At 39.1% G+C, this 26,387-nt stretch overlaps 1 protein-coding gene across 2 annotated transcripts in view; it reads right to left on the bottom strand.

Moving 5' to 3' along the window:
• Window positions 1-26,387, bottom strand: part of negr1 (neuronal growth regulator 1) — a 449,973-nt gene that overhangs the window by 208,390 nt on the left and 215,196 nt on the right. For both annotated transcript variants that reach the window (XM_014215672.2, XM_014215673.2), the window contains exon 3: window positions 23,426-23,551. In XM_014215672.2, coding sequence (XP_014071147.1) covers window positions 23,426-23,551 — 126 coding nt within the window. The remainder of the gene's footprint in view (window positions 1-23,425; window positions 23,552-26,387) is intronic.

The raw sequence follows: 26,387 nt of genomic DNA, 5'->3' as shown, positions 1-26,387 counted from the left end.
TCCCCAACATGACGTCTAGTCTGTATCGCAACGCGTATTTTTCTTGGCGCAGTGCTCAGATTATTGCAAAGTGTGATTTCCCAGTAAGGTTATTTTTAAATCTGGCAAGTTGATTGCGTTCAAGAGATGTAAATCTATAATTCTTTAAATGACAATATAATATTTTACCAATGTTTTCTAATTTTAATTATTTAATTAGTGGTGCTGACTTGACTGCCGGTTATTGGAGGGAAACGATTTCCTCAACATCAATGCCATAGTAAAACGCTGTTTTTGGATATAAATATGAACTTGATAGAACTAAAAATGCATGCATTGTCTAACATAATGTCCTAGGAGTGTCATCTGATGGAGATTGTAAAAGGTTAGTGCATCATTTTAGCTGGTTTTATGGTTTTGGTGACCCTGTCTTTGAATTGACAAAACATTACACACAACTCTTGTAAATGTACTGTCCTAACATACTCTAAATTTATGCTTTCGCCGTAAAACCTTTTTGAAATCGTAAAACGTGGTTAGATTAAGGAGATGTTTATCTTTCAAAGGGTGTAAAATAGTTGTATGTTTGAAAAATTTGAATTTTGACATTTATTTGGATTCAAATTTGCCGCTCTTGAAATGCACCTGCTGTTGATGGAGTGCACCACGGGTGGCACGCTAGCGTCCCACCTAGCCCATAGAGGTTAATGGTGCTCAGTGGGATGTTCAAAGTTTCAGATATTTTTTTATAACCCAACCCTGATATGTACTTCTCCACAACTTTGTCCCTGACCTGTTTGGAGAGCTCCTTGGTCTTCATGGTGCCCCTTGCTTAGTGGTGTTTCAGTCTCTGGGGTCTTTCAGAACAGGTGTATATATATACTGAGATCATGTGACTTGCACACAGGTGGACTTTATTTAACTAATTCTGTGACTTCTGAAGGTAATTGGTGGCACCAGATCTTATTTTGGGGCTTCATTGTAAAGGGGGTGAATACATATGCATGCACAACTTTTCAGTTTATTTTGTATTTTTATATTTTTAAACAAGTTATGTTTTTCACTTCACTTCACCAATTTGGAATATTTTGTGTATGTCCATTACATGAAATCCAAATAAAAATATATTTAATGACAGGGTGTAATGCAACAAAATAGAAAAACTCCAAGGGGGATGAATACTTTTGCAAGGCACTGTATGTATATATATAAATCGTGCATATCTTATTTTATTTCCACAATTAACTAATAATATGTGTAATAATGTAGGCAGTTCATATGGATTGTTACCTATAACCAAGATTGCATTACAAAAATTACATTTTTGGCAAACAATTATTGTGATTCATCCTACATTGTCTCTAACATCATTACACCATAACAACAGACGTGGGGTAAACACAGACACTCCCCACCCTTCCCCCACAAACAACCACAAGCTCAGTTTGACCCCACTGCTGTCTCTGGCTCCACAACACCACACCCGGCCATCTAGATGTGTGAAAGTTAGTGTATAAGTTAATGATCCATCATGTATGACATTCCTAGGAGTGTGTAAACTTACATTTTTTATTACCATAGCATTGTTGTATGTTCTCTATAGTTATGTACTTGAAAATGTAATAATTTACCAATTCGGCACATTTGGGCAAACTCCTGACAGACTTGATACAAAATATTGCACAGCAAAGTAATTCATCACTGGATCAGTCTGAAACTTTTCACACAAACTGCTGCCCACTGAAAGTATGGCCTTTCTCTTGCATTTCAAAGATGATGGGGAAAAAAAGGAAAACACATTTTTTTGTTGGTATTATCTTTCACCAGATCTAATATGTTATATTCTCTTACATTAATTTCACATTTCCACAAACTTCAAAGTGTTTCCTTTCAAATGGTATCAATAATATGCATATCTTTGCTTCAGGTCCTGAGCTACAGGCAGTTAGATTTGGGTACGTCATTGTAGGACAAAATTGAAAAAAGGGTATGATCCTTAAGAGGATTTAAGACATGAAGGTCAGTCAATACGTACAATTTCAAGAACTTTGAACATTTCATCAAGTGCTATGATGAAACTGGCTCTCATGAGGACCGCCACCGGAAAGGAAGACCCAGAGTTATCTCTGTTGCAGAGGATAAGTTCATTAGAGTTAACTGCACCTCAGATTGCAACCCAAATAAATGCTTCGCAGAGTTCAAGTAACAGACACATCTCAACCTCAACTGTTCAAAGGAGACAGTGAATCAGGCCTTAATGGTCAAAATGCTGCAAAGAAATCACTACTAAAGGACACCAATAACAAGAAGAGGCTTGCTTGGGCCAAGAAACACGAGCAAACACGAGCAATGGACATTAGACCGGTGGAAATCTGTACTTTGGTTTGATGAGTCCAAATTTCTCTGCGTCTTTGTGAGACGCAGAGTAGGTGAACGGATGATCTCTGCATGTGTGGTTCCCACCGTAAAGCATTGAGAAGGAGGTGTGATGGTGTGGGGGTGCTTTGCTGGTGACACTGTCTGTGATTTATTTAGAATTCAAGGCACACTTAACCAGCATGGCTACCACAGCATTCTGCAGCGATACGCCATTCCATCTGGTTTGTGCTTAGTGCGACTATCATTTGTTTTTCAACAGGACAATGACCAAACACACCTCCAGGCTGTGTAAGGGATATTTTACCAAGAAGGAGAGTGATGGATTGCGCATCAGATGACCTGGCCTCCACAATCACCCGACCTCAACCCAATTGAGATGGTTTGGGATGAGGTGTATTTTTATCTGTATTTTTATCTAATTTTACTGCTTGCATGAGTTACTTGATGTGGAATAGAGTTCCATGTAGTCAGTATGGTTACCAAATAGTATGGTCTACAACTTACCATGAATTTTTCTAACTCAGGCGAGCAGGACCTCAAGACTACCTTTGTTAACAGCAGCACTAGCTGTTGTTAACAGAGAGACACACACTACCCCCCTGAGTTTGACCGACGCTGCCGTTCTATCCTGTCGATGTATAATAAAACGAGCTAGATTTATATTTACCATGTCCTTGTTCAGCCACAACTCAGAGAAACATAGGATATTACAGTTTGTTAACAGATTGGCTTCACCTCGTTAGGCAGTATGTTTTACACCTGTGCTGGCTTGTCCATCTCGTAAGTGGGAAGGTGTTTCACCTGTACTGGCCCAGTGGATATTTACGAGGGTCTGGCCCAGTGCTCCAGTTGTCTTGAAAGATGAAAGGTTTAACCTGTTAGGGCTAGGGGGCAGTATTGACACGGCCGGATAAAAAACGTACCCGATTTAATCTGGTTACTACTCCTGCCCAGTAACTAGAATATGCATATAATTATTGGCTTTGGATAGAAAACACCCTAAAGTTTCTAAAACTGTTTGAATGGTGTCTGTGAGTATAACAGAACTCAAATGGCAGGCCAAAACCTGAGAAGATTCCATGCAGGAAGTGGCCTGTCTGACAAGTTGTGTTTCATCTTGGCTCTTTTTATTGAAGACTGAGGATCTTTGCTATAACGTGACACTTCCTACGGCTCCCATAGGCTCTCAGAGCCCGGGAAAAAGCTGAACGATATCGAGGCAGCCTCTGGCTGAAACACTTTATCGCGTTTGGCAAGTGGCCGATCCCATGCTTTATTTTCTTTCGTCTGTTTACCTAAATGCAGATTCCCGGTCGGGAATATTATCGCTTTTTTATGAGAAAAATGGCATAAAAATTGATTTTAAACAGCGGTTGACATGCTTCGAAGTACGGTAATGGAATATTTAGAATTTTTTTGTCACGAATTGCGCCATGCTCGTCACCCTTATTTACCCTTTCGGATAGTGTCGAACGCACGAACAAAACGCCGCTATTTGGATATAACAATGGATTATTTTCAACCAAACCAACATTTGTTATTGAAGTAGAAGTCCTGGGAGTGCATTCTGACGAAGACAGCAAAGGTAATAACATTTTTCTTATAGTAAATCTGACTTTGGTGAGTGCTAAACTTGCTGGGTGTCTAAATAGCTAGCCCTGTGATGCCGGGCTATCTACTGAGAATATTGCAAAATGTGCTTTCACCGAAAAGCTATTTTAAAATCGGACATATCGAGTGCATAGAGGAGTTCTGTATCTATAATTCTTAAAATAATTGTTATGCTTTTTGTGAACGTTTATCGTGAGTAATTTAGTAAATTCACCGGCAGTGTTCGGTGGGAATGCTAGTCACATGCTAGTCACATGCTAATGTAAAAAGCTGATATAAATATGAACTTGATTGAACAAAACATGCATGTATTGTATAACATAATGTCCTAGGGTTGTCATCTGATGAAGATCATCAAAGGTTAGTGCTACATTTAGCTGTGGTTTGGATTTATGTGACATTATATGCTAGCTTGAAAAATGGGTGTCTGATTATTTCTGGCTGGGTACTCTGCTGACATAATCTAATGTTTTGCTTTCGTTGTAAAGCCTTTTTGAAATCGGACAGTGTGGTTAGATTAACGAGAGTCTTGTCTTTAAAATGGTGTAAAATAGTCATATGTTTGAAAAATTGAAGTTTTTGCATTTTTGAGGAAATTGAATAACGCGCCACGGGATTACACTGGCTGTTGAGTAGGTGGGACGCAAGCGTCCCACCTAGCCCATAGAGGTTAACACCTTTAGTTGGCTCTCCCTCTTTGATTACTAAACAAACAATCCTTTATCTGATCTTCACTGTTTCTTTTGCTCCACTTTTTGGTTTGCTTCCTATCTTTAAGTTTGGTGTGGGTTTTTCTTTTGTTTGCTTCCTCTTGGGCAAATTTAGTTGGAGCTCATGGTGGGTGTCTTTTAGGTCCCAGTTGTTGTTGCTAGTCAATTTTCAGCGGACACCCCCATGAGTGTCTTTCAAAACCCCTCCTAAAACCCCACCTGTTTAATTTAGGTTGTTATCAGTGACTCTTTGTTAGTTTCCCTTTCTGTTTGAGTGACAATTTTTGGTTTTCTTGTTGGGGAACGTAACAAATTCTTCAGATCACGTTGATAGGAGCCCGTCCAGTTTATTCACCAGTGATTGCACATTCTCCAATGAAACGGAGGGCAGTGGTGGTTTATCCACTTGCCGACGTAGTCTCGTCCGGTATCCCGCACGCCAGCCTCTATAATGGCGCCTCTTCCTCCTTCGAGTGTCGGGGATTTGGGCCTGGTCCGGGATGTGCAGTATGTCATTCGCTCATTGAAGTAGAAAACCTCATCCAAATCCAGGTTAGTGATCTGATGTCCAGAATCTCTTTTCGGTCATAGGAAATGATGGCGGAAGCATTATGCACAAAAACACAAAATAACACAATCTGTCAAGAGCCTGTAAAACAGCTGCGATTCCCTCCAGTGCCATTTATTTTATCCTGATGGTTTTGTTTTGTACATCACTCCTTGTGCCACTCGTCACCAAAAAACGACTTCAATGATTATTCTCCGACTGTGCATTTACGGCAGTTTTTACTTTCACCATTAAAGGGCCAATTTCTAGTGTTCTGTACTCCCGAAGTTGTTGACAGTTTCTGTGCTTGCCAGTTAGCTAGCAGTTTCTTACTGGCGATAAAAACGGATGATTGCCATCATTTCTCAAGTCATTACTGAATTGCTTTAATGTAACAAGTCAAACATCAAACTTTGTAAACAATTCATGGTAACCTAGTAACAATACATTTAGACCTGGTGATTATTTGAAACAGCCGTTTATTTGCTGGAATGTGTGCCGTTGCCTGGCTATTAAAAGGGACAGACGGCTATTTGAGATTCAGAGTTTAATTGAAGTTTTACGGTGTGTTAATGTCAATATACTTCAATGCAAGTTTGAAAGAAGAGCACTTCTCAACAGTAGATTCACCCTACAAATTGTCTTTGCTCCTGAATTCTGTATGTCTCCTCTTACCCAGACTGCACAATGAAACCCTGGTTATCTTATTGATTAGAAAGGGGAAGGGGAAATAACTAAGGTCAGCAGGCCTGTAATAAGAAATGTATCCTTGGAGTATCCATTACTGTATTAAGTGTCTCAACCCTGACCACCTCTACTCAACCACCTCAAGCAGTAGCTTTGTGACAAATAGTAGACAATCTGACGAAGAAGTGAAGAAAAATCTGAGGCACTGGCTTTAAAAAAGATATCACATACAGGTCTATTAGCACTCAACAATTGCCTGGTTGAACAAAACCATGCGAAGGTCCTCCACTGAGAACTTCATTGAGAGAAGACACTGACGGTGTGTGTTGAGAGGTATTTGGAAGCTTCAGAGGAGCCCCTCACACCTGAGGGAGATGTCACTCCAAACAAATTAAAGAAATCATAGAGAGGTTAATTTTCGTATTCAGTGCAGTCACAGTAAGCAATTTCCCACATTGTGTAGGGAGCACGGAGTACATTTCCTCCAGGGCTGCAACACACAGATAGCACGAGCACCACAGAGAAATCCATTATAGCACAGGCTGCATTTTTACATCCATTTATCCTTTAAACTCTTGAAAATAGAGTACTACCCACGCAGTGGCTTTCTCAGCGGCTCCCCTCTAGGCCTGCTCAAGGTACGGGCCAGAACCCTTTTCCTTTCACACTGTGTCTCTTCAAAAATAGTTTCTCTGCCTTGACACATCAACCTCCAGAGTTTATTGTCAATCTGGAACATTAACGTCTAGCCGGGACTCAATTAATACAGCGGATCTAAAACCCACTGAGTCATACCTGACTGAGGACCCCACCTTTGTGACCTGTAGTATTATTTTAGTAACATTTTGTATTCAAATGTTTAGCCACATGTGGCTAGGAAAAATATGTGTCCATACATACTGTAGATAGGATTAAAAGCATTTCACATACGGTGTCCATATTAGGACACTCTGTCTCAGTAAGAATTGCATCGTTGTCAGGAGTTAAGTCGTTCTCAGTAGGAGTTGAGTCACTGTCAGTAGGAGTTGAGTCAGTCTCAGGTGTTGAGTCAGTAGAACTTGAGTCAGTGTCAGTATGAATTAAGTCAATCTCAGTAAGAGTTGAGTCATTGACAATAGGAGTTGACTCTCTCAGTAATAATTAAGTCATTGGCAGTAGGAGTTGACTCTCTCAGTAAGAATTGAGTCATTAGGCATGTTTCTATTGACCCAGCTATATTTGAAAAAAGCAATGTCGCAAAAAAAATTATTGCGATGTGTAATGGAAACAGCAGACATGAGACATTTTCTAAAGATCAACAAAAAATGTATCTGTTCGACGGGTTGTGAGAAATTGTGAGAAATTGTGAGAAATTATGATGGAAACTGTGTTTCAACTTCGCAGGACAAGGATTGTCCTGACTTTCAAGAATGCTTAAATTGCTTCGCCTTGCTTTTTCTGGTTGGCTAGCAAATTTCACCATTCAATTATTTCAGATCTACAGGAGTGTAAGATTCACAATCCATGGACTAGCGTAGGCAGCTGATCCGTGGCGATACACTGGCACATAAGAATTATTAGAATATGGCAAATATTAGTCAATTATTTAATTCTATCCATGCTGGCTTTCACATGCTACCTGAGACATGAAACAGATAGGTGGGAGGGGGTATACAGGTTGTCACCAATTTATTAATGCACAATTTGCCTAAGTGGGTAATGGAAACACTTCAACCACTAGATTTTTATTCGACACTGTAGATTTTTGCTAAAAAGTTGTTATTTCAGGTATGATGTCATTACATCAAACTATTTTTATTGACGGAAGATAGTTAAATGGAAATGCACCCTAGTAGGCAATTGTCACATCTATTTTCTTTCTAAATGTTGACAACAACTTTCTAAACGTTGACAAACAAATCTCTGGACACTTTGTGACATCGGCTGATGTAAAAATGGCTTTATAAATACATTTGTTTGAATGACAAGTCAATGGAAACATAGCTAGTGTCAGTAGGAGTCGATCTCAGTAGGAGTCTGAGTCAATCTCAGTAGGAGTCGATCTCAGTAGGAGTTGAGTCAGCAGGTATTGCATCAGCCTTAGTAGGAATTTATTCAGACTCTCCTAGATCCCTTTAATTCTTTCCTCCAATCCTACATCCCTTAATTCAACATTTTCTTGTTTCCTTTCCTGCATCCCTTGACTCCTATCATAACTTTTTTCCTTCCCTCCTTCTGTTCTCTTTTCTTAAATCCTTATCCTTTCATTTCCTAGCTTTTCCATGTCTCTTATCCCTTCCAAGCTTCCTTTCCTAGTTCCCTTTCGTCCTTTCCTAGAGTTATTTCCTCCTTTCCTTATTTCGTAGCTTGTGAACCCTTTGGAATTACCTGGACTTCTCCATAAATTGGTCATAACATTTGATCTGATCCTTATCTAAGTCACAACAATAGGGGGCAGTATTTGCACGGCCGGATAAAAAACGTACCCGATTTAATATGGTTACTACTCCTGCCCAGTAACTAGAATATGCATATAATTAGTAGATTTGGATAGAAAACACTCTACAGTTTCTAAAACTGTTTGAATGGTGTCTGTGAGTATAACAGAACTCATATGGCAGGCCAAAACCTGAGAAGATTCCATGCAGGAAGTGGAAATCTGATTAGTGGAATCACCTTCAACACCTTGCCTATGAAACACACCGTGAGTTAGGATTCATTTAGCACTTCCTAAGGCAACTAGATGTCAACAGTCTTTACAAAGTGATTTGAGTCTTCTCCGGTAGAAACTGACCGAACGAGAGGCCTGGAAAGTTGGTCATAGGGGGAGGGCCATTACTACTATGACGCGGGCGCCCGTGGGGACCCTTTTGTTCCGAAACGTTTAGTAAGACAATGTAATCGTCCGCCTTGAATATTATTGAAGCTCTGATTGAAAAAGGCCCTAAAGATTTATGTTATACAACGTTTGACATGTTTGAACGAACGTAAATATATATTTTTTGCACATTCGTGACGGCAAGTCCCGCGCGCCTCGTACATTATGAGTAGCCTTCGGAACACGCTAACAAGAAGGAGCTATTGGGACATAAATTATTAACTTTTTCGAACAAAACTACATTTGTTGTGGACCTGGGATTCCTGGAAGTGCCTTCTGATGAAGATAATCAAAGGTAAGGGAATATTTACAATAGTATATTTGATTTTAGATGGTTCCAATATGGCGCTAACCTGTATCGCCAAGCCTATTTTTCTGAGCATAGCACCTCGTTTATTGCAAAGTGTGATTTCCCAGTAAATTTATTTTTAAATCTGGCAATGCAGTTGCATTCCTGAGATGTTAATCTATAATTCTTTGAATGACAATATTACATTTTAACAATGTTTTTGAATAGTAATTTTGTAAATTGTAGCCCTGATTCACCGGAAGCAACGTCACGCGCCGATGTAAAATGCTGTTTTTATATATAAATATCAACTTTATCGAACAAAAAATGCATGTATTGTGTAACATGATGTCCTAGGAGTGTCATCTGATGAAGATTGTCAAAGGTTAGTGCTGCATTTAGCTGTGTTTTGGGTATTTGTGATGCATGCTAGTTGCTTTGAAAATGGCAGTGTGATTATTTTTGGCTGGGTACTCTCCTAACATAATCTAATGTTTTGCTTTTGCTGTAAAGCCTTTTTGTAATCGGACAATGTGGTTCGATTCAGGAGAGGTGTATCTACAAAATGGTGTAAAATAGTCATATGTTTGAGAAATTGAAGTTATAGCATTTATGAGGTAATTGTATTTCGCGCGACGCGATTCCACTGGCTGTTGACTAGGGTGGGACGCAAGCGTCCCAGGTTCCCAGACAGGTTAAACAAATAACACAAACCATTTTACATGCATGTCTTTACTGAACACATTGTGTAAACATTCACAGTGCAGGGTGGGAAAAGTATGTGAACCCTTGGATTTAATAACTGGTTGACCCTCCTTTGGCATCAATAAACTCAACCAAACATTTTCTGTAGTTGCGGATCAGACCTGCACAACGTTCTGGGAATGCTAGACCATTCCTCTTTACAAAACTGTTTCAGTTCAGCAATATTCTTGGGATGTTTGGTATGAACCTCTCTCGAGGTCATGCCACAGCATCTCAAATCGGGTTGAGGTCAAAAGAATGGGCCACTCCAGAAGGCGTATTTTCTTCTGTTGAAGCCATTCTTGTTGATGATTTACTTCTGTGTTTTGGGTCGTTGCCTGTTGCATCACCCAACTTCTGTTGAGCTTGAATTGGTGGACAGATAGCCTTACATTCTCCTGCAAAATGTCTTGATAAACTTGGGAATTCATTTTTCCATCGATAATAGCAAGCTGTCCAGGCCCTGAGGCAGCAAAGCAGCTCCAATCTATGATGCTCCCTTCACCATACTTTACAGTTGGGATGAGGTTTTGATGTTGGTGTGTTGTGCCTTTTTTAGTTCACCCATAGTGTTGTGTGTTCCTTCCAAACAACTCAACTTTAGGTTCATCTGTCCACATAATATTTTGCCAGTAGCGCTGTGGAACATCCAGATGCTCTTTGTGAACTTCAGACGTACAGCAATGTTTTTTTTTGGACAGCAGTGGCTTCTTCCGTGGTGTCCTCCCATGAACACCATTCTTGTTTAGTGTTTTACATATCGTGGACTCGTCAACAGAGATGTTAGCATGTTCCAGAGATTTCTGTAAGTCTTTAGCTGACACTCTAGGATTCTTCTTCACCTCATTGAGCATTCTGCTCTGTGCTCTTGCAGTCATCTTTGCAGGAGGGCCACTCCTAGGGAGTGTAGAAACAGTGCTGAACTTTCTCCATCTGTAGACAATTTGTCTTACCGCAGACTGATGAACATCAAGGCTTTTAGAGATACTTGTGTAACCCTTTCCAGCTTTATGCAAGTCAACAATTCCTAATATTGGGTCTGAGATCTCTTTTAGTCAGGCAATGCTTCTTGTGAATAGTAAACTAAAATGTTGTGAGTTTTTTATAGGGCAAGGCAGCTCTAACCAATGATTGTACTCCAGGTTAGCTGACTCCTGACTCCAATTTGCTTTTGGAGAAGTCATTAGCCTAGGGGTTCACATACTTTTTCCAACCTACACTGTGAATGTTTAAATTATGTATTCAATATAGACAAGAAAAATCCAATAATTTGTGTGTAATTTGTTTAAGCTGACTGTTTGTCTGTTGTGACTTAGATGAAGATCAGATCAAATTTTATGACCAATTTATACAGAGATCCAGATAATTCTAAAGGGTTCACATACTTTTTCTTGACACTGTATGTGGTAGGTATTCACCAGCACCAGTAGATGTTAATAGTAGTGGGCTTTAAAGTTGCAATCAGCAGTTGAAACAATAACAAAGTGTTTCACTGCCTCTTGTTTCAGTAAATAACTGAAGTATGGGCCTGGAGAAATGTAACCACTTTCAAATTCATAGACAGGGCTATGAATGCAAGGGCTGACCATCCATGATATCAAAATTATAGTTTTAACCATGTTTTGAGGATATATAGTCTTTACGTTTTCTCTTTTTTACAAGCATTGGAGTAATACTGTCATATTCGTATATGTAGGTGGCAGGGAAGTCAGGCGCAGGAGAAACCAAGTTGGTTAATATGGAGTATTTAATGAAAAACAAACTCCAAAACCAAAGTACTAAATAAAATGGGTAAAGGATACCCGTCGCACAACGATACGCAAACCCACGTAACATAACTTACAATCACCGACAAGGACATGAGGGGAAACAGAAGGTTAAATACACAAGTAATTAATGGGATTGGAAACAGGTGTGATGGAAGACAAGACAAAACCAATGGAAAATGAAAAATTGATCAATGATGGCTAGAAGACCGTTGACGTCGATCGCCGAGCACCACCCGTGCAAGGAGGGGCATCGACTTCGGCAGAAGTCGTGACAAATACAAGCTTATAGTTTGGGTTCTGATGAAGTATGACAGTTGAACTAAGCTCATGAGGCATTTCTAAGTTATATTCTTCAAGAATCAATGGGTAAGTATTGTAGCGATCCTCTCTGTATGAGCCACTACTCACCACATTTTATAAACTGCAGTGCTAGCAAGCTGTAGATTATGCTTTCATTACTAGATTAATTATCTAATACTTTGATTGGGGGACAACATCTCAGTTCATGCTGCAAGAACTCTGATAGGCTGGAGGACGTCCTCTGGGAGTTGTCATAATTACTGTGTAAGTCTATGGAAGGGGGTGAGAACCATAAGCCTCCTAGGTTTTGTAATGAAGTCAATGTACCATGGTGGAGGACGGAAACTAACTGTCCTCCGGCTATAACATGGTGCTACCCTACAGAGTGCTGTTGAGGCTACTGTAGACATTCTTTGCAAAATAGTGTGTTTTAATCAATTATTTGGTGACGTGATTATATTTTGTATAGTTTTATCTAAAATGGATAACCTTTTTTAATGTTTTACATTTTAAATTCACTGAGGAGGATGGTCCTCCCCTTCCTCCTCTGAGGAGCCTCCACTGGTGTATAAAACCACTGGAATTGGAATTTTGCTTTATCTCCTTTAATCAGCTGCTCTTCCACAAACATTGTTTTGTTATTCTTGTTACTGTACATGAAGCAAATGTACTTTACAGGAAGCATATTAAAGCCAAATTATATTTTCAAAATACCATACTATAGCCACACTTCAATAAATATAGTTAATGATTAGTCAGCATTTTTTTGGTTTCCAAGAGAAAAGGGTGGAAAAAAATAAGGAAACAAGAAAACATTTGGAGAAGGAACAGGAACTTGACAGTCAGTCAAGGCAATTCATCATTCTGTCAAACTCCACTGACTGCTGCAGCACAGCTATCTACAGTACACACAATCTCACCAAAATGGCTGAGTCGAGTGCTAGAGAAAGCAAAGAAAAAGATGCCATGTTTATGATTTCACATACTTGGTTTCTTGTCAATCATACACTCATACTGCATCTTAACAAACCCAAAGTACTCTGAGTTTTAAAATCAATGTATATTGTTGTTGGGATCCTCTATTTAATGGTTTACCCCTCCCAAATGCACAGAATTAAAATATGAATAAAAGTATAACGTAAATCCTTTGCTGTCAGTTTGATACCTGTGTAGTTTAATTCTGTAGGTGGTGGATGTATGACGCGTTGTTGACAAACACTGGACGGAGATCGATTACCCTTTTGCATGAAGAAGAGCCGAACGAGAAGAGAGGAAGAGGCAAAGCAAGAAGATCGACTCCACCCAAAATCTGTCCACATGTAAATAAGTGTTAAGCAGAACAAGTGAGTATGGGGAGCAATGAGAGAGTGTCGAATTTGGTCAATATAAAAGTGAATTGCTATTTTGATAGGTGAGGCTTATTTGATGTAATATTTGTTTCATAATGTTTAGGTTGTTACGAGTGTACTGATATAAGTGTAATGCACATGAGATTCCGGCAACTTTGTGAAAAACTATTTTATATTGGAGATGTGCCTGGTATTCACACATGTACATGTCCTCTCATTGGCTAGAATGCTCCCACCTGATCTCGCCTACTATCACCTTTGCGGATATGTATTTCCATTCTTAGTGGGCAGTCAACCATCTTCTCAATATAATAGATAATCTTTGACTGACCACAGTTACAGCCATGCATCAATTCAACTACTTCTTGTCCTCAAGTAATACACATCTGACCAATCAGAATAGAGCACAGTAGTAGCTAGGTAGATAATCAATTACCATTACAATTCCAAAAAACTGATTCATCATATTTTAGAACTACACAACAGTGACATAGAAAACAATAATATTATACTGTTCAATGAGTGGGCTAGACTATATCAAATATGGTATACTAAATGTACTTGTTTCAAGGTACACTATTTATACAAAAGGAGCAACGACAATTCAGCCGCAAAAATGGTAGGCCACACAAGCTCACAAAACGGGACCGCCGAGTGCCGAAGCGTGTGACGCGTAAAAATCGTCTGTTCTCGGTTGCAACACTCACTACCGAGTTCTAAACTGCCTCTGGAAGCAACAACAGCACAATAACTGTTCGTCGGGAGCTTCATGAAATGGGTTGCCATGGCTGAGAAGCCGCACACTAAGATTACCATTCGCAATGCCAAGTGTTGGCTGGAGTGGTGTAAAAGTTAGCCACCATTTGACTCTGGAGCAGTGGAAAACCGTTCCCTGGAGTGATGGATCAAATCAAATCGCATTTGTCACAGTCGCCAAATACAACAGGTGTAGACCTTACAGTGAAATGCTTACTTACAAACCCTTAACCAACAATGCAGTTTTAAGATAAGAGTTAAGAAACATATTTACTAAATAAACTAAAGTAAAAAAATAAGAGCAACAATAAAATAACAAAAATGAGGCTATATACAAGGGGTTACCGGTACCGAGTCAATGTGCGGGGGTACAGGTTAGTCGAGGTAATTGTGGTAATATGTACAGTACCAGTCAAAAGTTTGGACACACCAACTCATTCAAGGGTTTTTCCTTAATTACTTTTTTCTACTGTCACAGACCGGCTCATAGCCTGTGGCAAAAATGAGAGGACATCGACAACTGGTATAGGCCAATTCAAAACGTTCTTTATTATAAAACAAAACTATTAACTATAAACAAAGAAAAAGGAATGAGGTGTGGAAATGTCATAATGTAAGGTGCATGGATGCGTGAATATGTATGTGTAAACATGACTGAGTGGAAACTAAATACAGCTACAAAGGAACAAACAAAACCGGATCATACCTGGAGGAGCAAGGAGAAAGAGAGCAAGCCCAGCGAGCCAGAAGCTCAGCGAGGAGCCAGAAGCCAGACCCGACAGACCAGAGAGAGGTTAGTGGAGCAGTTGGTTAAATACCCTGAGCCCAGGTGGCTCCAATCACACCAGCTGCAATCACTAACGACCCTCCTCTGCCTGCAGGGGGAACCACCCCTGCACTGCAGAGGAGGAGCTGTGACACTACATTGTAGAATTATAGTGAAGACACCAAAACTATGAAATAACACACATGGAATCATGCAGTAACCAATAAATGATCTCTGCATGTGTGGTTCCCACTGTGAAGCATGGAGGAGGAGGTTTGATGGTGTGGGGATGATTTGCTGGTGACACTGTCTGTGATTTATTTAAAATTCAAGGCACACTTAATCAGTATGTCTACCACAGCATTCTGCAGCGATACGCCATCCCATCTGGTTTGCGCTTAGTGGGACAATTATCTGTTTTTCAACAGGACAATGACCCAACACACCTCCAGGCTGTTTTGCATCTTCAAAGTGGTAGGCATGTTGTGTAAATCAAATGATACAACCCCACAATTTTTTTTTTTATTCCAGTTTGTAAGGCAACAAAATAGGAAAAATGCCACGGGGGTGAATACTTTCGCAAGGCACTGTAATAAACAGAGAGTAGCAGCAGTGTAAAAAAAGGGGGGGATCAATTCAAATAGACCGGGTAGCCATCAGATCACGATTCACCATTTGGCAGTCCGAAGGATGAATCTGGGTTTGGTGGATGCCAGGAGAACGCTACCTGCCCCAATGCATAGTGCCAACTTTACAGTTTGGTGAAGGAGGAATAATGGTCTGGGGCTGTTTTTCATAGTTCGGGCTAGGTCCCTTAATTCCAGTGAAGGGAAATCTTAACTCTTCAGCATACAATGACATTATACACAATTCTGTGCTTCCAACTTTGTGGCAACAGTTTGGGGAAGGCCCTTTCCTGTTTCAGCATGACAATGCCCCCGTGCACAAAGCGAGGTCCGTACAGAAATGGTTTGTGGAGATCGGAGTGGAATAACTTGACTGGCCTGTACAGAGCCCTGACCTCAACCCCTTCAAAAACCTTTGGGATGAATTGGAACGCCGACTGCGAGTCAGGCCTAATCGCCCAAAATCAGTGTCCAACCTCACTAATACCCGTGGCTGAATGAAAGCAAGTCCCCGCATCAATGTTCCAACATCTAGTGGAAAGCTTTCCCAGAAGAGTGGAGGCTGTTGTAGCAGCAAAGGGGGGACCAACTCCATATTAATGCCCATGATTTTGGAATTAGATTTTCGACGAGCATGTGTCTGCATACTTTTGGTCATGTACTGTATTTCTGTACACATCCAACACACTGAAAATGATGTAGATCTAGACATTTGATTATACCATTACAACCTAGTCCATTGGACCAATTGCCATTACATAATAGCTGGTCCATATCTTCTATGCCAAATGGCCCCTTTTGAAGTCCTAGACTTCCTCTGTGATTACATTTAGTTCCTGGTTCTTTCATTTGACCAGAATATAATTTCCCCCCAAGCAACATCAAAGTATGGATACTTCAAAGTAGAATAAGGGACTGCCACTTTGACTCCTCAGATGGGTCTTTTGATCAGCTTCTCAAAACCCCAATACAATAAGGGAAAATGCACCACATAAGAGGATTTGACTGCCATATGATTAATGTAGTCATCCTTACAGTTATCAGATAAGCACAGCATGGACTAATCCATTAATATGAAAATGAGGGGGGATTCAAAGTCAGTGTAATGGCAGGGGAACTGTTGCAGCACCACGGCTCTGTCAATTCATTTTTGAATGGGGCCTAAAAGTTTCAGAAGCTTAATGGTGTACGAAGGTATACACATACAAGCCAGGAGGATCAGCAGTAGTCCAAATGATTACTTTTGGAGCTCTTGTAATCAACATCCAAGACATCAAATTGCATTAATGTGCTGAGACTCTGAATATTCATGCAGTGATTATTAACCATTGATAATCTTCATAAAAACCAACCCTGTTTTTTATTATTGTCATGCCCTGACCTTAGAGATCCCTTTTATTCTCTATTTGGTTAGGTCGGGGTGTGACTAGGGTGGGAAATCTATGTTACTTATTTCTATGTTGGCCTGATATGGTACCCAATCAGAGGCAGCTGTCTATCTTTGTCTCTGATTGGGGATCATATTTAGGCAGCCTATTCCCACCTGTTTGTGGGATCTTATTTTGAGTTAGTGCATGTTGCACCTCTGTCGTCACCGTTTGTTGTTTTGTTTATAGTATGTCTTGCATAGTTTCACATATTAATAAAGATGTGGAACGATACTCACGCTGTGCCTTGGTCCTTCTCTACACACAAACGTGTCAATTATCCAAGCAATATTTGTGACATCATAAAAACACAACCATAGTTTATTTTTATTTAACCTTGGCAAGTCAGTTAAGAACAAATTCTTATTTTCAATGGCGGCCTAGGAACAGTGGGTTAACTGCCTTGTTCAGGGGCAGAACAACAGATTTCTACCTTGTCAGCTCGGGGATTCGATCTTGCAACCTTTCGGTTACAAGTCCAACGTTCTAACCACTAACCTACCTGCCGCCCCATAAAGAGTGATCATACTTACTGTCAAATAAAGAAAATCAACTGAACCCAAATCATGTTCTTGTTTAGGTATTTCCATTAAATTAAGGTGAGGCACCACAGGCTAAAACGACAGTTTTGAAATTCAGGAGTATTTTGGTCATTTTAATATTAGTACTTCCAAAGGTACAATAAAAAATGTCAGCTTGATGTATCTAGTACCAGCCAAAAGTTTGGACACCAACTCATTCCAAGATTTTTCTTTATTTTTACTATGTTCTACATTGTAGAATATTAGTGAAGACATCAAAACTATGAAATAAAATATATGGAATCATGTAGTAAGCAAAAAAGTGTTAAACAAATCAAAATATAGTTTATAATTTGAGATTCTTCAAAGTAGCCACCCTTTGCCTTGATGACAGCTTTGCACACTCTTGGTATTCTCTCAAGAGGTAGTCAACTGGAATGCATTTCAATTAACAGGTGTGCCTTGTTAAAAGTTCATTTGTGTAATTTCTTTCCTTAATGCGTTTGAGCCAATCAGTTGTGTTGTGACAAGGTAGGGGGGAATACAGAAGATAGCCCTATTTGGCAAGAACAGCTCAATGAGAAACGACAGTCCATCATTACTTTAAGACGTGAAAAAAGGTCAGTCAATCCGGAAAATGTCAAGACCTTTTGAATGTTTCTTCAAGTGCAGTCGCAAAAACCATCAAGCGCTGTGATGAAACTGGCGCTCATGAGGACCGCCACAGGGAAGGAAGACCCAGAGTTACCTCTGCTACAGAGGACACATTCATTACACCATCCCATCTGGTTTGCGCTTAGTGGGACTTTCATTTGTTTTTCAACAGGACAATGACCCAACACACCTCCAGGCTGTGTAAGGGCTATTTGATCAAGAAGGAGTGTGATGGAGCGCTGCATCAGAAGACCTGGCCTCCACAATCATCCCGACCTCAACCCAATTGAGATGGTTTGGGATGAGTTGGACCGCAGAGTGAAAGAATAGCAACCAACAAGTGCTCAGCATATGTGGGAACTCCTTCAACACTGTTGGAAAAGCATTCCAGGTGAAGCTGGTTGAGAGAACGCCTTGATGACAGCTTTGATGACAGCACACTCTTGGCAAAGGGGGCTACTTTTGAAGAATCTAAAATCTAAAATATATTTTGAGTTGTTTAACACTTTTTTGGTTACTACATGATTCCATATGTGTTATTTCATAGTGTTGATGTCTTCACTATTATTCTACAATGTAGAAATTAGTTAAAATAAAGAAAAAACATTAAATGAGCAGGTGTGTCCAAACTTTTGACTGGTACTGTATATTATTTGTATTTATTTAAAATTTATTTTGACAGGGAAGTGATCATAGGGACTAGAGTCTCTTTTACAAATGAGCCCTGCATACATTCAATATACAATATACACAATTACAAAACATGAAGAAATACAGACACATTAATCAACAGAGGTATCTGATCATTACTCTGAACTGACCAAGAGGGACCAGAACATCTAATCTCAGAGAGCTCTGGAAACTGTTCCATATGTAGAGGGTGGTCATCAAAACGTCATGGATTGTAACCATATTGAAATGAACATGAATCCATCATTTCAAAGCTGACTACATGTATTCATACAGTGCCTTCAGAAAGTATTCACACCATTTGACTTTGTCCACATTTTGCTGTTACAGCCTGAAGATAAAGTTTTCGTTCCTAACTCAGTTGATGGAGAGGAAGGAAGCTGCTTAGGGAAATCACCATGGGGCCAATGGTGACTTTAAAATAGTTCCAGAGTTTAATGGCTATAATAGGAGAAAACTAAAGGCGGATCAACAACATTGTAGTTACTCCACAATACTGAAAAGGAAGCCTGTACATAATACAAATATTCCAAAACATGCATCCTGTTTGCAATAAGGCACTAAAGTCAGTGGTGTGTATACATGGAGCCAAGGGAAATTATTTTTATTTTGTCTCTCTGTGTTTTCATAATTTTCCGTCAATTGCAAGTGGCTGAATCTCACTGGAAAAATCATCAGAGCGAGAGAAACAGCGACCCTCTGTCTCAGTATGTGTAGCCCATGTATATGATGCTATCTGGAACAAAAGACTATGACATGTTGCTGCTGTAGCAATTGATTGATTGATGCCAGCAAGCATTTGGCCTCCCTTGATAAAAACATTTATATAAAAGAATTAGATGTTAGATGTTGCTCTCTGTTTTTTTGATGAAACAAATGCACGTATAGTTGAATTTATTCCTCCATTGTGTGACTGTCTTTTTGTCACTGTCTTATTATATATCACAGCAAGCCTTTTCCTTTTGGACAAAAATTATAAGAATATGGAGAGTTATGAAGTTATGAAAAATGGGTGTTTTGCAAATGTTGAACTTATAATATGGCTACTAATACTGGAAAAGCTAAATCAAAGTCCAAGTATACAGATTTGACGATATTCTTGCAGAAAAATGTAATGTGAATGTAAATGTCTCCTTCACGATTTGCCCAAATGTACCTGGGTAACTTTTTATTTTTTTTATTTCACCTTTATTTAACCAGGTAGGCTAGTTGAGAACAAGTTCTCATTTACAACTGCAACCTGGCCAAGATAAAGCAAAGCAGTGTGACACAGACATCAACACAGAGTTACACATGGAGTAAACAATAAACAAGCCAATAACACAATAAACAAGTCAATGACACAGTAGAAAAAAAAGAAAGTCTATATACAGTGTGTGCAAAAAGCATGAGGAGGTAGGCAATAAGTAGGCCATAGGAGCGAATATTTACAATTTAGCAGATTAACACTGGAGTGATAAATGAGCATATGATGATGTGCAAGTAGAAATACTGGTGTGCAAAAGAGCAGAAAAGTAAATAAAATAAAAACAGTATGGGGATGAGGTAGGTAGATTGGTGGGCAATTTACAGATGGACTATGTACAGCTGCAGCGATCGGTTAGCAGCTCAGGTAGCTGATGTTTAAAGTTGGTGAGGGAAATAAAAGTTTCCAACTTCAGCGATTTTTGCAATTCGTTCCAGTCACTGGCAACTTCATACTAAATGTCATGTAGTTTGCTCATACTTCAAGTTATCCGTCTGAAATATACACTGTTTGCACATACACCGTTTGCACATACACTGCTGCCATGTTGTGAACACCATCGGAATACCAACCAGAGTGATGGCTAGTTTCTGTTGCATTTCAAAGATGGTGGTAGAAATAAAATAAAAACGGTTGTTTTTTTTCTTTGTATTTTCATCTACATTCAATTCACATTTCCACAAACTTCAACGTGTTTCCTTTCAAGTGGTACCAATAATATGCATATCCTTGCTTCAGGGCCTGAGCTGCAGGCAGTTAGATTTGGGTATGTCATTTTAGGCGAAAATTTTAAAAAAGGGGGCTATCCCTTAACAAATGGGTTATAGAGCAAACAACGCATATATCACAACATAGGTTGTAATATGACTTTTTTATTGGCTTGGCTTACCCAGTGATTTTACCCAAGCACCACTACTGACTAAAGTAAAACTGCAAGAAATGTGGCAAAGAAATGTACTTTATGTCCTGAATACAACGTGTTATGTTTGGGGCAAATCCAACACATCACTGAGTACCATTCTACATATTTTCAAGCATAATTGTGTCTTCATCATGTTATGGATATGCTTGTAATTGTTAAGGACTGGGAAGTTTTTTTAGGATAAAAACGAAAATGAATGGAGCTAAGCACAGGCAAAATCCTAGAGGAAAGCCTGGTTCAGTCTGCTTTACACCAGATACTGGAAGATGAATTCACCTTCCATCAGGACAATAACATAAAACACATGGCCAAATCTACAATGCAGTTGCTTACCAAGAAGACAATGAATGTTCCTGACTTAATTCTACTTGAAAATCGATGGAAAGACTGTCAAATTGGTTGTTGATCATTGCTAGACAACCATTTTCATGAGATTGAAGATACATGGACGAATATTGTACAATCCAGGTGTGAAAAGCTCTTAGAAACTTACTCAGAAAGACTCACAGCTGTAATCATTGCCATAAGCGCTTCTAACATGTTGATTCAGGGGTGTGAATTCTTATGTAAATTAGACATTTCTATATATTTGCAAAAATGTCAAAACACATTTTTTCACTTTGTCATTATGGGGTATTGTCACGGTGTCGTAGGGTAGAGACCAAGACGCAGCGGGAAAATGTATACTCATCTTTATTATAGTGAAGAAGGAAAACGTATACAAAACAAAAAAACGAACTTGACAGTCTTGTCAGGTAAAACAGCTAAACAAGAACAATCTCCCACAAAATCCCATGAAAAACAAACTCCTAATTATAGGACCCTCAATCAGAGGCAACAATAACCAGCTGCCTCCAATTGAAGGTCCAACCCCAATTAACTAAACATAGAACTACAAAAGACTAGATAGAACATAGAAATATAATAACATAGAACAATGACTAACAAACCCCGGACTAATAAATGAAATACCCCTCTACCTAAACACATACACAAAACACACCCTGAACCACATAAAACAAACACCCCCTGCTACGTCCTGAACAAACTACACTAACAAATAACCCCTATACTGGTCAGGACGTGACAATTGTATGTAACTGGGTGAAAAAAATATTTAATATATTTTTAATTCAGGCTTTAACACAACAAAATGTGGAGTAAGTGTCACGGTTAATTTCTGTATTATCAAATAAGGAGAGGCAAACATCACACAAGTCAGAGATATACATCGACTAAATCTTTATTCACTTATTAATAAAGAAAGCATGTCATATCACACACAAGTGAATGATGTGAGTGCTTTACAATATGGCTGGTCGACAAACCACTCTTAGATGATTTGTTGAGGTCCCGACACAAAGGATACAAAGATCTTTTATAGCAAAGATACACCCCCTTAGTCTACATGACAAACAACAGACGTGTGGAAAGGGTCACAAGGTTAGGATCCGTACGAAATAAATGAATAATTCACAGCAGACAGTATCTGCTCTAAAGACTGTTCTCTTTGTGTAGAAACCAGGGTCTGGCCCCCAAAACAAGGTTCCTCTCATAATTATACATACCCGAGCCATCTCCACCCTATCTCCCGGCACACAAACACCAACTCATGCTATGGAATGTGGTCTTTTAGGTTTTATCACCAAAGGCATCGTAAATCCACTGTCAGCATTAAGCCCCAGAGGCCCAACTCAGAAGACCACACACAGATGAGTGTTCTAAGAACCATATTCTATTCCACAAAACAACCATTTGATGCAATAACAGTATTGTAACATAATCTTGTAATTTTGCTCTCACATACGTCAAGGGGTATGAATACTTTCTGAAGGCACTGTATATAATTTAAAAGCCCATTTCATAGAGTCCAGTTTGTAAATTTCTCATGTAGTAACTTACTTTAAAGAGGTCGTGATTGAGTCTAATTTGGTGTTTGGCGATTGGTAGGCTAAATTAATTGTACCTTTCCTTAACTGCTATTTCCTGAAAGTAAGACTCTTCCCACATGCTAACACATTTTTCTCAGCTACAGAAGCATCTGTACTCACCACATTCTGTGGTTATCCTTAGATATATGCTACAGACTTGTATAGAGGTAATTGTTGATATGTTGTCAAATTTTCATTCCACATAACATTTTCTTTGGAAATATGTGCCAAAAATGCAGTTTACGTACATGTCTTTGGTATTTTACAGATTGAAATATGAAAGAAGTATATATCCACAATCTAGTCAATGCAAGTCCGGTCCTGGAGTGTCTCAACAGAGTGAAACCAAAATAGTTAGGCTGACATCATCCAGTTTCCAGAAAAATAGATTTGGGGTATGTGCATATTAATGAGTGTTGCCTCATTTGCATATTTTAATACAATATTTCATAGAAGTTATAGCTAATACAAAAAAGTATTATATTGCTGTCTATATTCAACTAGTAAAGTTAATTGTGATATGATTAAGAAGGGGGACATTTGTCTATTAGGGTGTGGTGCCTCGCCTTAAATTACTTTCAACAAACCATAAACAACAGTTCACAAAGCCATTTCTGTCTATTAGTGTCAGGTATGTGAGAGTGTTTCCTGTAAAGTGAACTCACCTAATGGGGTTATATGTCTCCAGGAGATGGTGGGATCTGGTTTCCCACTGGCTGTGCAGATGAGTGACACGTTGCTGCCCTCGTTTACCGTGATGTCAGAGGAAATGTCATAGATCTTGGGGGGAACTGCAAAGCAAAAGAAACATAAAAGAAATGAGATTACCATTTTGAATCTTTGACCGACAGTGCACCCTCCCACTCACTTCTTTACGATGGAACAGTCATCAAAAAAGTGTAAATAATAACATTGAAACTGATATACACAGGGTTAGGGGAGTAACGGATTACATGGAATTCATTACGTTACCAGCTAAAATATTGTAATCAGATTACAGATACTTTTGAAAAACAAGATGACAATTTAGAGGATTACTTTTAAAATCAGAAAGGATGTTTGCAAAAAAAAATCTTTGACACTTCTCTGTTTTCTCAATGACATTCAAAACAGCATTGAAAAAAGGTGCAAGGTTAAGTTGTGTTTGAAGGCTCGCGGGAAAGAGCAGGAATAGGCTTTTGTAGGCTACAGTCCAAGCTATGTTTTCCAATGGTGTGACTGCTGTCAGCATCCAAAGACTTTCCAATTTGAATAAATGCTTGGAGGTAAGGATGACAGCAGTGGTGTAGTCTACGGCGGTATGAATATCACTTATCATTGATATCTACATAGTGCATTAATTTGAATCACACTGCTGCTCTCTCATTTTGCTATTTGCGCCTTATGGATTGTGGTTGTTGTGTATGGCTGTTCACAAATCTAAATGTGTATTTGAACACAATAATAGTTGAATTTAAGAAGTTTAAGCTGTGTATCAATCATTGTTTTTGAAACCAGTGGGCAGTCAGTGGACACTTACTCATTCTAGGGTTTTTCTTTATTTTTACGATTTTCTACATTGTAGAATAATAGTGAATACATCAAAACTATGAAATAACACTGTATAGCCTCATAACATGGTTAAAACAATCATGTTGATATCATGAATGGTCAGTCCTTGCATCCATAGCTCTGTCTATTCATCTGAGAGTGATTACATTTCTCCAGGCCCATCCCTTAGCTTTTTACCAAACCAGAGGCAGGGCACCATTTTGCTATTGTTTCATCTGTGAATTTGCCCTTTAAACAGCTGCATATTATCAAGATATCAAAGTGTCACCAACAAAAAGGTAAACAATAGGCCAATATCAAATGCAACACATGGCATTTATTTTTCACATGTATATAGCATTTTTCAGTAGTGCTCAAAGCATGCCATTCCATGAGCGCATAATTTATTTTTCAATTTGAAACAATGATCCCAATCAGTCCTCCATGACAACAAAATCATAATCAACAGAGTAGGGCTGGCTAATAAGTCCTTCGTTTTGGGGTTATGCTCAGGTGAAACAATTTGGCTCGTCTATACTTCCATATTTACTCTAGAAGATCAAGGGGTATTACTGGAATGACAAGAATTCTGATAGACTTTTTGTAATGTAAAGATATAATTTAATCATATTATTATATGTAGTAGAAAGTGATGGGTTAGAAGAAGCCTACATAACCAACCCATAAAGTAAAATTGAATATCCATATATGGCCAGCTATATAAACTTCAACATTAATTTATCCTGCAATAGATGTCATTCAATTGGTAACATACATTTGTCTTCTTCTAATGCCTCTTAAGGAGAAAGTAATCTAAAAGAAACTGAAATTACTGAATTTGGGTAATCCAAAAGATACTTTACTGATTACAATTTTGGACAGATAACTATTAACTGTAACAGATTACATTTAGAAAGTAACCTACCCAACCCTGGATATACAGTAATACCTTGATGAATTGTATTCAGGTGTCTATTGCACTATACTGTAATGTATGCGGCAATGTGATATAATTATAGACCGAATCACAGTTATTGAGTTCACTTTGCTCACAATCATAGAATCAATTTGAAAAAGTTACAGGGAAAATTCTGAAGATGTCCTCTGGTGATAATAGCTCATCAACAGAAGTGACATCACCTCCTATCATTATGGGTAAGTTTATGGGCAGTGGAATTCTTTGAGAGCATTTTCAAATACACTTTCATATTTAATTTAACCTGTGAGATATGTATCTCTTAGTAAGCTTTTCCACACTCCCAGTGTTTGATGTCAGTCATCTAAGGTTTCCCAAAATGGTTCTAACCCATGATCTGTCTATTCTACTTAATGTTGGTTGAAAAAAAAAATCCCCTTCCTCGTAAGACCCAACTCCAACCCTGAGTCAAATCAGCAGTGCCAGCTGGACATCACTAGTGACAGAACACAGGCCATCGTGATAGATGGGGTTCAGTCTGAATTTCTTAAAGGTGTACCACATGGGTCGATTTCGAGACCTGTTCTCTACACTATTTATATAAACATTGGTCAATCTGTTAAAAACTATAAACTTCATCTACACTACATGACCAAACATATGTGGACACCTGCTTGTCGAACATCTCATTCCAAAATCATGGACATTAATATGGAGTTGGTCCCCCCTTTGCTGCTATAACAGCATCCACTCTTCTGGGAAGGCTTTCCACTAGATGCTGGAACATTTCTGCGGGGACTTACTTCCATTCAGACATGAGCATTAGTGAGGTCGGCACTGATGTTGGGCGGTAAGGCCTGACTCGCAGTCGGCATTCCATTCCATCCCAAAGTTGTTTGATGGGATTGAGGTAAGGGCTCTGTGCAGGCCAGTGAAATTCTTCCACACCGATCTCAACAAACCATTTCTGTGTGGACCTCACTTTGTGCTGAAACAGGAAAGGGCCTTCCACAAAGTCGGAAGCACAGAATCGTCTAGAATGTCATTGTATGCTTTATCTTTAAGATTTCCCTTCACTGGAACTAAGCGGCCTAGCCCGAACCATAACTTTACAGTTGGCACTATGCATTCTGGCAGGAACTTCCTCCTGGCATCCGCCAAACACAGATTAGTCTGTCGGA

The sequence above is a fragment of the Salmo salar genome, chromosome ssa10, assembly GCF_905237065.1.
Source record: "Salmo salar chromosome ssa10, Ssal_v3.1, whole genome shotgun sequence".
Classification (NCBI taxonomy): domain Eukaryota; kingdom Metazoa; phylum Chordata; class Actinopteri; order Salmoniformes; family Salmonidae; genus Salmo; species Salmo salar.
This window is presented reverse-complemented; position numbering and strand designations above follow the sequence as displayed.